The sequence below is a fragment of the Argentina silus genome, assembly GCF_951799395.1.
Source record: "Argentina silus genome assembly, chromosome: 20".
In the NCBI taxonomy this organism is placed as follows: Eukaryota; Metazoa; Chordata; class Actinopteri; order Argentiniformes; family Argentinidae; genus Argentina; species Argentina silus.
This window is the reverse complement of record NC_139674.1, coordinates 2,877,582-2,889,819: the sequence shown is the minus strand read 5'-3', so window position 1 is coordinate 2,889,819 and position 12,238 is coordinate 2,877,582. Positions and strand designations below refer to the sequence as shown.

At 44.4% G+C, this 12,238-nt stretch overlaps 1 protein-coding gene across 1 annotated transcript; it reads right to left on the bottom strand.

Moving 5' to 3' along the window:
• Positions 1 to 2,067: 2,067 nt before the first annotated feature.
• On the bottom strand, positions 2,068 to 5,190 carry LOC310820527 (serine/threonine-protein kinase pim-3). The gene is made up of 6 exons (XM_083692197.1): positions 4,748 to 5,190; positions 4,356 to 4,465; positions 4,162 to 4,212; positions 3,689 to 4,052; positions 2,566 to 2,742; positions 2,068 to 2,423 (listed from the first exon to the last, which is right to left on the bottom strand). The coding sequence occupies exons 1-6, from the start codon at positions 4,833 to 4,835 to the stop codon at positions 2,233 to 2,235; spliced, it is 981 nt and encodes a 326-aa protein (XP_083548323.1). The 5' UTR covers positions 4,836 to 5,190; the 3' UTR covers positions 2,068 to 2,232.
• Positions 5,191 to 12,238: the final 7,048 nt, after the last annotated feature.

Here is a 12,238-nt window from a genome sequence, read left to right as displayed (position 1 = left end):
CAGGACACACTGTATGTCAGGATGGGGCGCTACCTAGAATATTAAAGTGCATCAACATCATACGTCAAGTGCTTTTGCTGACGTGCCAGATTGCAAAACGGGTCCCTTGGTGCTGATCTAAGGTCACTTGTGCATTTTGACTCTTAAAGGGTAAAGAAATTGATGATTTGAGGATTAGCTGACTCTGCCTGGAGCTGCCAGAAGAGCATGTGAGCCTTGAGTCACCAGAGTGGGAAGCGCCTTGAGTCACCAGAGGGGGCAGCACCTCCCCACCAAAACACTCCCCCCAGGGTTCCTGGAAAACACTGACTCAGATGACCACCACCAAACCCTGTTACTCACCGCCTCTAATACCCATAATGGGGGTGACTTATGTTATTGTTATTGTATGGTGGCGGACGGGCAGGCAGCATAAAATGGAAAAGCAATTAGTTATAGTTGAGGGCAGTGATCTGGATGATGCATGTCTCTCTCTCCCGCTCCAATGTCACTTTCCTACCCTATCCTCCTCCACAGCAGCTCAGAAGACACATGTGTTTTATTAGCCTTGTGGTTTCAGCAGGTTGTCATCAATTTAATGGCTTCTGTTACGTTTCAGCGTGGCAGGCTCAGTTGTATTTATTGTGTGGAGCAATATTGTGAGTCTGGAGATGGTGTGAAGTCAGCCTACTAGTAGCAATGAGCACAGCTGCTATGTTGAATGTGTGAATTTATTGAGGAAACTCTCAAGGGGACCTTTCCAGCTAGAATGTTATGATGTAGTTGCTAGGTGATATAGTACAGAAACTTCTGACAGAAAACCTGCATACCCGTTGGTGGGTTTATATGGTCTTCAAAAGGTCAATGAAACACCACAAACATTTTTCTGTACAAAAAAAAGGGCTTTAATTGAAATGTTTGTATAAAAAATAATTTCTCCAGATCTCCAGTCGCATGTCGCACAGCTAAACTGAAATAATGTCTAACACCAGGCTACATAGCCGCTAACTAGCATAGGTGGGGCGGGATACAGCTATGTTCTCATGTAGTTCAATGAATGTAGACAGCACATATGTAAAAACAGATGTAATTTCAGATAAAAGCCAACATTACCAAGGACCATATGGAGTTAAATAACATTCATTGCTCTTCCAATTTAAGTAAACCTTGTTTTATTCCTTTTTTTACATCGACAATAGTTTCAGTGCATCCACCATCTCAAAATCAGGTCGAAATGTAAAAAAATATTATTACAGGAATGCAAACAAAAGGCCATGTAAAGATATGCAAATTCCGGGATTTCTTTAAGCATAGACAAAATAAATAAATAAATAAATAGCCACAGAGTGTGGAATGTCTACATGTTACAAATAAATTAAATGCAAAGGAGAAAAAAAAAAGGAAAAAAAAGGTACACAAAAAAAAAAAAAACACTGTACAATATTTGTATTCAAAAATACATAACTGAGTCCATGAATATTGCATTGATTGTGCATTTCACACCCAAGCCCTGGGCAGACCAGGGCAGGAGCAATGTAGTGTCAGCAGTGAGATGGGAAGGGGAGGGGAGGGGAGGGGGGGGGATTAGGGATATTGAAGTTTTGATACACATTCAGAAAAGAAAGGATCCAATGTCCAGGCTGAAGTGAGAGTGAGCAGCGTAAAAAGGGGACGCAGTATGAGTGAGTGCGTTTCAAGTATTCCATCGTCAAACCCCTCCCCCCTTTCTCCTGTCTGTCTTATGAGCACAAGGCTGACGAGTAGTTTGCACACTGCTGTGGAGGTACATCGACAACACCACCTCCAACACTGGGCAACTTACAAACCAGCCGAGGGCAACTCAAATAAAGTTATGACGAAAGCCCCACAAAAGCAGCTTTCAAAAAGGCACTCCAAATCAAAATTAAAACATTTAAATAAAAGTTCTCCAAGCTCTATGAGAGCAGCCATGTCTGAATAGGAGGCTTCCCAGCTGCATAAACCAGCCTTGTAACAAATTAGAAAAAAAATAAAACATAAAAATAAATAGTGCTGGTAAGACCACCCAAACAGGATATGTTCCCCATTAGGAAACAAATAATGAGTTGGAAAAAAAAAAAAAAGAGAAAAAAAAAAAGAAAAAAAAAAGGAAGAACAAACCATAATAAATTAGAATTCCCTACAAAAGGAAAAAAATGAATTTCTGCCAGCCAAGACACGGCAGGGCTGCAGCCCTTAAAAGTCCAAACTCCTCTTCTGGGATTCCCACCTCTCTCAGAGACTCTCCTTGCTGGAGCTTGTGCTTGATGATGTGTCTATGTCAATGGTCCTCAGCCTGATGTCCCCCGTCTCCTCCGTTTTGGACTCTTCCGGCGAGCGCATCCACGGGTGGTCAAAGATCTGCTCCAGGGTGGGCCTGTCTGAGGGCCGCAGGGAGAGGCACCACTTGATCAGCTGCTGACACTCTGAAGAGAAAACAAATAAAAAACACGGATGAGTGTTTCTGTGAGCATCTCAAGGGGGGAGAGAATGGGGGAGGAGGGAGCATTTGGTAAAAAAAAAATTTGGGGGGGGGGGGGGGGGGGATCAGCTGAGCTTAATACACACCAGTAGACACTCTCCTCCTGAAGTAGAGTCGTCCCCGGAGGATCTCCTCGTCCTGCTCGAAGGGGATGTCTCCACAGACCATGTCGTACAGCAACACGCCTAGCGACCACACTGTTGCCGAGCGCCCGTGGTATCTATGGAAGCGGATCCACTCGGGCGGGCTGTACACTCTCGTGCCTGTGGGAGAAAAGGGAGGAGCAGTGGTTAGTTGTGCGTTCAGATCTACAACACCGTCATCGCTGTGTATTCAAGACCTTTGTTGTGGCGAAATAATAATGATAGAACTCTGATCATATTGCACGACTGAGTGTTTTGTCCGGTGAGAGATAATAGCCATAAATGTCCACTGTTATGGCTGGAAAAGACCAGTGTATTCAGTTTGTTTACATTTAAAATGAGAGCATGCAATACTGTTGTAAAGCCCTTCCCCTTCAGCCACAAAAGAACTATGCAACTGGGTGACCTGCCTCCCTCTTCCCCGCCCACCCCCTCCCTAGGGGCAGGAGTAACTTGGATACCAAACAAAAAACTCGAATGCGCAATCTGAGCTATCACGTGAACTGCGGATTCGGGTTTCACAACAAACAGATGTTACGTGGCAGCTGACCCAACAGCCATGAACTAAGGCTCTGAAATCAAGCTTTTTCAGACCACTCGACGTGAGCCACTATCAAAATGTAAACACAACCCAAGACATTTCACTACGTTATTGCGGGATCTGTTTACTACGACGGCAGATTTAATACCTGTAGGAAATGCCGTGCAAATCATTCGTGTCGCAAAAGCGAAATGGAAACTCAATTTGGAAACATCGATTTGCATTCATAAACAAAGCAGCTAGCGCTTGAGGGAAAACCCTTTACGACGAACCAAAAACAAACCACTGCGTCACAGAATCGAGGACGCCCCCGCCAATACATGGGGAATATCGGTAGTTCCGACTATCAAGGGCGAGTCAAAAAATAATACTAATAAAATAATCACATACACTATGCATTTTAAAACAAACCTATGAGCCAATGTAAAAATCATGGATAACTATTATGCCACTCGACCTGGAAAAATGCAACTGGGATATGATTGTTGGTCAAAGCAATGCAGAGCAAGGCTGTAGCCTACGTACCGTCGAAGTCGGTGTAGACGGTGTCCTTGAGAATCGCCCCTGAACCAAAGTCAATGAGCTTGAGGTCCCCAGTGCGTAGGTCCACCAGAAGGTTCTCATCTTTGATGTCTCTGTGTACCACCCCGCAACTATAACAGTGTCGGACAGCCTCCAAGACCTGACGGAAAAATCCTCTCGCCGTCTCCTCCTCAAGTGCGCCCTTCTCGGTTATGAAGTCGAACAGATCCTTCACCAGCTCGGGTCTCTCCATGACGATCAACCAGCCGTCCGGTCGCTCGTACCAGTCCAGTAGTTTTATAACCCCTCGAAATGACGAGCTGACCTTCTTCAATAAGAGAATCTCCAAAGGCACCATAGCACCGTTCTGTAAAATTAACAAATCACACATTAGTTGAGTTGAAATGAGCCGGATCGGCACACGACCTGACACTGGGGGGAAAAAACAAAACAAACCCGATGTGTTGAGTACTTACAATAGTGCCCCACTCTGTCACCCTTTCCTTCGCCACATGTTTCACGGCGACCTGATACGAGAGACAAATGAATACATAAGCAGGTGTTCCAAATTGTATAATCGTGTTAAAATGCTAAAAACAATGCACCGGGTGGCTTTACGGCGCCATGTCACATGTGCTGAGATCAAAACACTGCAAATTCCCATCCTTACCGGTGCGCCATCAGAAATCCGACTACCGGCGTACACTGTGCCAAATCCACCACTGCCCAGCACGGATCCCACTTGGTAAATCTTTTCGAATGGCTCTTTTTCTAATTTCACTGAAAAACACAAGTAAAGAAGACATGAGTACAGAGTAACTAGATATCGGACCACAAGATAAGCAGCCCGTTAGCTCCAGGTTTTCTGTCTAGCGCCTAGCTGTAAACTAGTGCGGTACTTGCTAGTTAATCACAGTTGGTTCGCTAATCCACAAAGCCTTGGCTACCTTGATATATCAAGGTAAATGCAAGTAAATGGATCATCTTCTGGCAATGTACGACACAATGTGTATCTAGGTAGGCAGCGATAGCTAGCTGGCGGTGGAGAATGACAGTTCGTACCTGGTTGGAGCTGTATTTTCACCGGCAAATGGTCCATGCTTGAAGGATTGCAAATGTGTGAGAATGAACCAAACTTGGACAGCAACATATTCAAACAGAAGACTGACGAATTCCTTGTTTGTCTGAAGTAGTTAATTTCAACCCAGTCCAATGTAAATAATTAAAAGGCTAGCGATGGTGTTGGCTAGCTCGCAGGCAAATATATCCAATGCGCCAGCCCCTCCGCACCGCGCCGTGTCAAATAAAAATGTCACCGCTGCCGCGTCGTCCTTATCCACAAGGAAAACCCCGCTTAAAACGAGAATCCGGTATGTTTCTTCCTTCACTTGGACGAGTACAGTGTTCTTGAAGTAGTAGAGAAAGCACACTTATGCTGCGTATAATATTAGTAGCAAGAGTATAAAGTGATAGAAGATGTTTAGGACTCTGTTGACATCCCAGAGTGTGTTCGCTGTCTGAGCTTTGGCGCGGTCTCCCTCTACTTCTATAACGCCAATATTTTGACGCGTGGTGGGATGGATATATCACTCCGCCGCCGATAATATTCGACACTTTCACTAAATCAGTGCGCATAAATCGAAACAATTTATGCTAACATGCAACTCGTGAAACCAATGTTATGTTTCACACAATCCGAGACGATTTAGAGTAGAATTTCGCAGTAATAAGTCCATGTATACACGCACTACTTTAACATAGTAGACGCCCATGGATTTCTTGTCTGGAGGCTTTTCACTGTGTTCACTATCGACCTGCATCAACCAGCCAATGAAATGGCTTATATAAATACCATGTTTGCTATTTGGGCCAATTGAGAAATGCTTATTATCATAAAGAGGGTGATTTGAGCGCACGTGGCGGGAATTCCGAGACGCGCCTTTCCCCTCCCTTTTCCACTGCAGTTCTGCAGTGTCGGGAAAGGGAACAGAGGCCACTGTAGGGAAACGACCAAGAAGGCGCCATTACGCTTCTGAACTCAAACAATGTTGCACCACGTGGATGAAGAAAAACACACAGAATATACAACAGAATCAACTACAGACATCAAAGTCAACTACAGACGTTTATATCTTCAAATGAAACTCATTCAGCCAACTATAACAAACAAACAAAAATAAATAAATAAATGCCCAAGGGCCTCTCAGTCTGTTGTATTCAAAACGAATCTGCAAGGAGAGGGTATAGCAGGTTTTTGTCATTCAAAACTCTTTTAGGCAAACACAAGACAAGTTCCAAGTGGATTTTTCTCCTCTGCCTTTTCCAGAGTGCACCACCAACCCAATATCAGCAGTGAGCAAACACAGAATGTTCCATAGTTTCCATATGAATATAGAGCCATAGCCTATGACCTATAGTCGATTTAATGTGTTTGAATATTTAATTAAGAGTAGCCTATGGGTATAGGATATGCAAGTCCTGTCTAAGGGCTTGTGTTTTATTAATGCAACCCTGAGAGGGTCAAAATTAGAAATGCATAGTGATTATGGTAACGGTGGTTGTAAATGAGGATGAGAATGAAGATGATGAAGATGAAGAAGATGATAGGATACATGCTGGATAGATTCTCTGTTTTATATCCAATAGACCCCAAATTAAGGAGTAGGAGGAGGGAAGCATTGTTGCTTTTGACATGCACAATTTCCCCCACCCTTTTCCTGCAGCAAAGGCCTACACCACACCTCTTTCCAAGGCCAGGGGTCTCAAACTCGCGGCCCGCGGGACGATATTTTGTGGCCCCCTACTTGACATCAAAGTTTAGTGTTAGTGCGGCCCGCGCGTTTTTCTCACACGCACCTTTTTGTCGAGTCGTTGCCCTGGGCGTTTTTATCACTTATGGGCTACCATAGCTCAGGCTCGTGACAGCTGCCGGTGATGTTTGTTGACAAGTTAGCCAACGCGAATTAGCGAATTTTTCCTGAAATTGTCTGTGATCGTCGCCAACCTTTCTCTTCACGGCAGGTTTTTTTTTTGAATACTTGAAACCCTTTTTTTGTGGAATACTTGATGCGGCCCAGCCTCACCCAGCCTCTACCTCCAGCGGCCCCCATGTAAATTGAGTTTGAGATCCCTGTTTAAAACCATCTGCACAACACGCCACAGTATAAAAACTGACACGCCGATCGTTATGATAATCCGACAATAAAACAGTGGTTGAATGAAAGAACGTAACGCAGGATTGACACACCATACGGTGGAGGTTTGCCAAGCGTAGGTTTATTTTTATTTCTCCCATCCCGTGTTACACCTGAGCTTGACACGACCTTGACTCTTGTTCCTAAAGTGTGCTTTCCACCTTGCCTTATCGTCGCTGTTCCGATAACCAGTGTGTACACTGAAGAGCAGTAAGAGGGAGGCATGCAACATCAGAGGTTTCTCGGGAACCTTATCTTACTACACAGCTGAGTTATGTAAATGAATGGGAGTATATGAATGCAGTGAAACTGCCTCTGGAGTAGCTTACAGTAACATACTAGTCATTTTTTAGTAGTGTCTATAATTTGTGGGAGTATATGAATGCAGTGAAACTGCCTCTGGAGTAGCTTACAGTAACATACTAGTACTAGTTTCTAGTCTTGTCTATAATGTGCCAGATGTTAATGGATAGGTATGTTTTATTTGCGCCAGTATAAAGAAATGTTGTGGTTCATGCCACCTTCTTTATTTGGCCCAGGGGAATTCTAGCGCTTATTTACTGCATCCTTTCACATGTTCTCAAGGGTACAGTGTGTGAGGGAACGCATATATCCAGAGGTCTAACTCTCCCAAAGGATCATTTGCATAAGTAAAGAGTCCCATAGCCTTGTAGGCACCACATAACATGAGCTGTACGGCTCTACAAAGCCCAGTTGGGATAATGATGTGAAAGTACAGTTGTGATGATGATGAAGAGAAGTTCTGAATTAATTATCATGAATGAAATCAAATGAGAAATGATTATATTGAGGTGTTTGCCGTTACTGTACTTTGGCTTTGCAGGGCAGTACACAACGTAGGACATTTATGCATCCTACATTTGATGTAGGTGAATAAAATAAATGGTTTTTTGTTTCTCTCTCCAGTAACTCAATGAACACTTGTTGTTTGCTTCGAGTTGTTGAGACCTTTGACACTGGAGCTCTCTGTATGTTGTGAGCTGAGAACTTTCACTCCAGTGCATCAACTTAACTGTTTTGGGTGTTTAATGTATACAGGAATATGCTATGTAGGAATTAATCTACCCCCCGCCATGTATTCCTCAAAGAACTGTGGAGAATTCTTTGACAGTCATCATTGCATTTTTGCCTGGTGTGTGTGAATGTGGTGTGTGTGTGAATTTGGTGTGTGAAGCAGGCAGGCGTGTTCAACATCAGAAGCATGTACAGCTGTTTTGCCAAGCTTGCATGTGAACGTGAATGATGTGGTGGTTCACTGCACTCGTGGGAAATCATCACCAGGGCCTTTATTTATGTACATGAGTCCCTTGATGGGGGGAGTTTAGCATGGCCTGCGGCTAACCTAACCTAGCCTAGCATAGCGATGAGCGACTGTTGTCCACCCTCTCTGGATGCCTGGGATGCTTGATATTTCGCTCTAATTGCTGCTTTCGGAAACTATGTCACAGAGCTGGAATAGTTTGATAAGGGTTTAAGCTGCGTTTTTACATCTGTAATTTGATGGGTTGTTTTCGGGGACACATAAAACCCAGCAACCACCAGGGGTATGACCACATCTGAGTCACACGGGAGGGGGGGCAGCGGTATTTTTAGCCCCCTAGTGTTGCCACATCATTTCGGTCGCTGATTGAAATCCATCCAGCTTGGTTCTGCCCTTGCTCCATGCCAGGGAAGTAGTGACCGCTTGGAATCCGTCATGCATGTCACTGGGGTTAGGGGATAAGAGACATACTGTAGTTGTATTACAAAGTTAACATGGCACTGGTTCTATCATTACAGTATTGTATCTGTAAGAGTTAGTAAAAAATAGCCACTGAGCCATATTATAGGGTACAGTCCCCTGTATGTTGGCAACCTCCCAGTTCTATTGTCAGAACTGCTCCTATTTCAGGAATAGAAAGTAGGCTTAACAATTGAGTTGTTGTCTTCTAATGCTCTCTCTCTCTCTCTCTCTCTCTCTCTCTTTCTTTCTACCTCTCTCTCTCTCTCTCTCTTTCTTTCTACCTCTCTCTCGCTATCTCTCTCTGTACCTTTCTCTCTCTCTCTCTCTCTACCTTTCTGTCTCTCTTATCTCTCTCACTCTCTCTCACACACACACACACACACTCGCTTGGCCACATTACCCTGGAGGGTTGAGGTATTATCTCTCTTTCTCTCCCTCTCTCTCCCTCTCTCTCCCTCTCTCTCTCTCTCCTCTCCCTCTCTCTCTCTCTCTCTCTCTCTCCCACTCTCTTTCTTTCTTTCTCTCTCTCTCTCTCCCCCACTCTCTCTCCCCCACTCTCTCCCCCTCTCTCTCCCCCACTCTCTCTCCCCCACTCTCTCCCCCTCTCTCTTCCCCACTCTCTCTCCCTCTCTCTCTCTCTCTCTCAGCCACATTGCCCTGGAGGGTTGAGGTATGGGTCATGTGCCACTTACTTCCAAGTCCCTTTGTGGATTATAGTCTGGACCTCAGGTTACGTAACGCTGTCAGGTCAGCTCAGGGATAATCTGGCTGCCTTGCATAACTGTTTCATTAGCTCCACATCTCCTCCCCTCGCACCTCGTTAGCATCACATCGGCCGCCTTTCACGGCAAAGGCTCTCGCTTGCCACCAAGGCCATAAATATTCACACACAGACAACCTATTCTGGTGCTGGCACAATGACTGAGTAGTATAGATAGACAATCATGTGTTCCCTCGGCTCTGCTCTGCTCGCTGGAATGTACTGTACTTGTGAACCTGTGAGGTAGCACACAGTCTGTTATGCTACAATTTCCAAGGTGGTTGATTCAGAATATTTCATATGCAAATGACATGTAAAATGGAAACGACATGTAAAAAAAAAAAAAAAAAAAAAGTTCAGGAGTACTTGACACATCAGTTGTCAACAAGTTAGGCCTGATAACCCATAATGACGGGCGTATTCAAATATGAATGTGAAGGCACACTGACATGAGTCATTCCACAGGGCAGACATCTCATTTATATTTGAATATACCCACGCTGTGTCCCCTTCCGTTGTAGGTGGGGCCTGGCTCCCCTGCTAGCCTTTGCACCCTGCCCGGACCATAATCTAGTGGAAACACTGGATCATGTATTGACTTGAATTGAATGTAGGACACCGGTGTGTTTCTCCTAATAAGTTAACTCCAGTGTTTCATTGTCGCTAGCTGTTCTTTTGGCACACGCTGTTCTGTGTTGTATATCAAAGTGGTTTAGCACCCTTAGGGTTGTTAAGCTGAACAGTTATCCCCCTTAACGGGGCTTAGACGCTATGTTAAATGGCCAGTGGCAGTGATTCGACTCAGATAGAAGGCTGGTTAAAGACCGCTGCCATCTTGGCACCACCATCCTGGCACCACCATCTTTGCACCCGCCAGCACCTCACATTAGCTTGTCTGGGATTCAAACAATTGCAGATACTGGATTTCCAGGTTACTTACAATATATATATATATATACACGTGTGTGTGTGTGTGTGTGTGTCTTTTTCGCCAGGAAAGCATGTTCGAGTCAAACGCAGTTAATATGGTTTTAGATTCATACTGTAGTACACATTGTTGATGTGGAAAACTTGAATCCACAAATTATGATTATTGCTGCCCCAAGAAGAATCATGTTTTGGCTTGAATCCCGGCCACTTACCAAGACTTGGCTCTGTCCACTTCAAGACGTAGTAAGTCGCATTGGCTGGGGGAAGGGACTACACCTTACCCAACTGAACCCTAAAGTATTCTGGGATGGCCGGCTCTCCAGTAGCGGAGAGGGAACCTTTTCAAGCCCCCACTATTTCTCCCTTTTATACTGAATTTTTTTTATACTGGCACTTCACCTTCAGTGAAAACACCCGTGACAGGCCAGCTCATTTTTAACAGTCCTCTACTCTCTGTTTGTTTTCCATAAATGCTTCAGGAAGGTACAGAACAGGCCAGAGGGCGGGTTTTGCAGACTTAATAAAAAAACAAATCCCATTTGATAATTAGAGATTGGGATAGAGGTTTTATTGCGTTAGTTCTGCTCCCGGATTCCGTTGCCTCACTGTGATGGAGGTGGCACGGTGCCCGGCGTGAAACTGGACCAGTGACAACATGTCATAGTAGGAAACCAGGTAACCGAACGTATCTTGATTCTGCAATGCAAAGTATGTGCTTGTAGTACTTTTCCTGTGATTTTCTGTTCTGGCTAAGACCAAAGAACACAGAGTACCTTATGGATGTTCTCAGTGTGTTGACTGTCTGTGTGGCTTGTAGCTGACAGATGACAGTTGACAAGAGAAGCCATTATTCAGTCTCCTGGATCAACATGGATACAAAAAGATGGCAGGCCTCCTCGCTTTTCAAATCCTTTTCAAAGTCTCTGTCCTGTGAGACTGGCATTTTCTCTATTCTGACGACCCCCCCCCCCCCTCGCCCCTACAAGTAGCAGACCTAAGGCTACAGGAAAGTTTCTGGCCTGTGCTCCACTTCACTCAAGTGATTTACAGGACTTGATCCATTTAACTGTCCATCCTTCTCTTAAGAGGATACTAACACTAAAGCCATACCCTGGTTGGCCTGGGAGCAATGGGGGGCTGTCCTGCGTGAATAAGCAGATTGTGTAAAGGCTTTTTGTATTTAGCCCAAGAGCAGGTTAAGCCGCGGACCAACATACTTTAACCCCTGTGTGTGTGTGTGTGTGTGTGTGTGTGTGTGTGTGTGTGTGTGTGTGTGTGTGTGTGTGTGTGTGTGTGTGTATGTGCGTGCAGAGGAGAGGCCATTGGGAGTAGAGCACTACCTATCTTCCACTGTAGACTGAAAACCCATCTCTTCAGGCTACATCTTGACAGTTTCTCAACTGTTAAAAAAAATAAAAATAAAAAAAGTAATTCTTCCTTCTTCCAGCATTGTGACTGCCAATGGCCCCTGGTCCTAGCATAGATTTATTTTCTCTTATGATGGCTGGGATAGATGACTCACTCACTTTAGACAAATGTACCTGTTGTAAGTCGCTTTGGATAAAGGCATCTGCTAAATGTCTAAAATGTAAATGTAAATGTAAATGTAAGAGCAGCGGTCTTACATTTACATTTACAAAGGGGCTCTAATCTGTGTGTGTGTGTGTGTGTGCGTGTGTGTGTGTGTGTGTGCGTGCGTGTGCACCTTTTATTGTAAGTGTTACATTTAACTTAAATAGATCAGTCTGGCTGACAGATAAATTGTTGCAACCTCTATTTCATTTGATATCACATTGACACAGGCCACATGAAAAAAGAATCAGATGTCCTACGTTATTTTTAGCCTTGTAACTTTCCACACAGATGTTGTGTCAAAGAGTGAGTCACATGATCAGTAGAGCCACTAGCTGTGCCAAAGAGAGCAG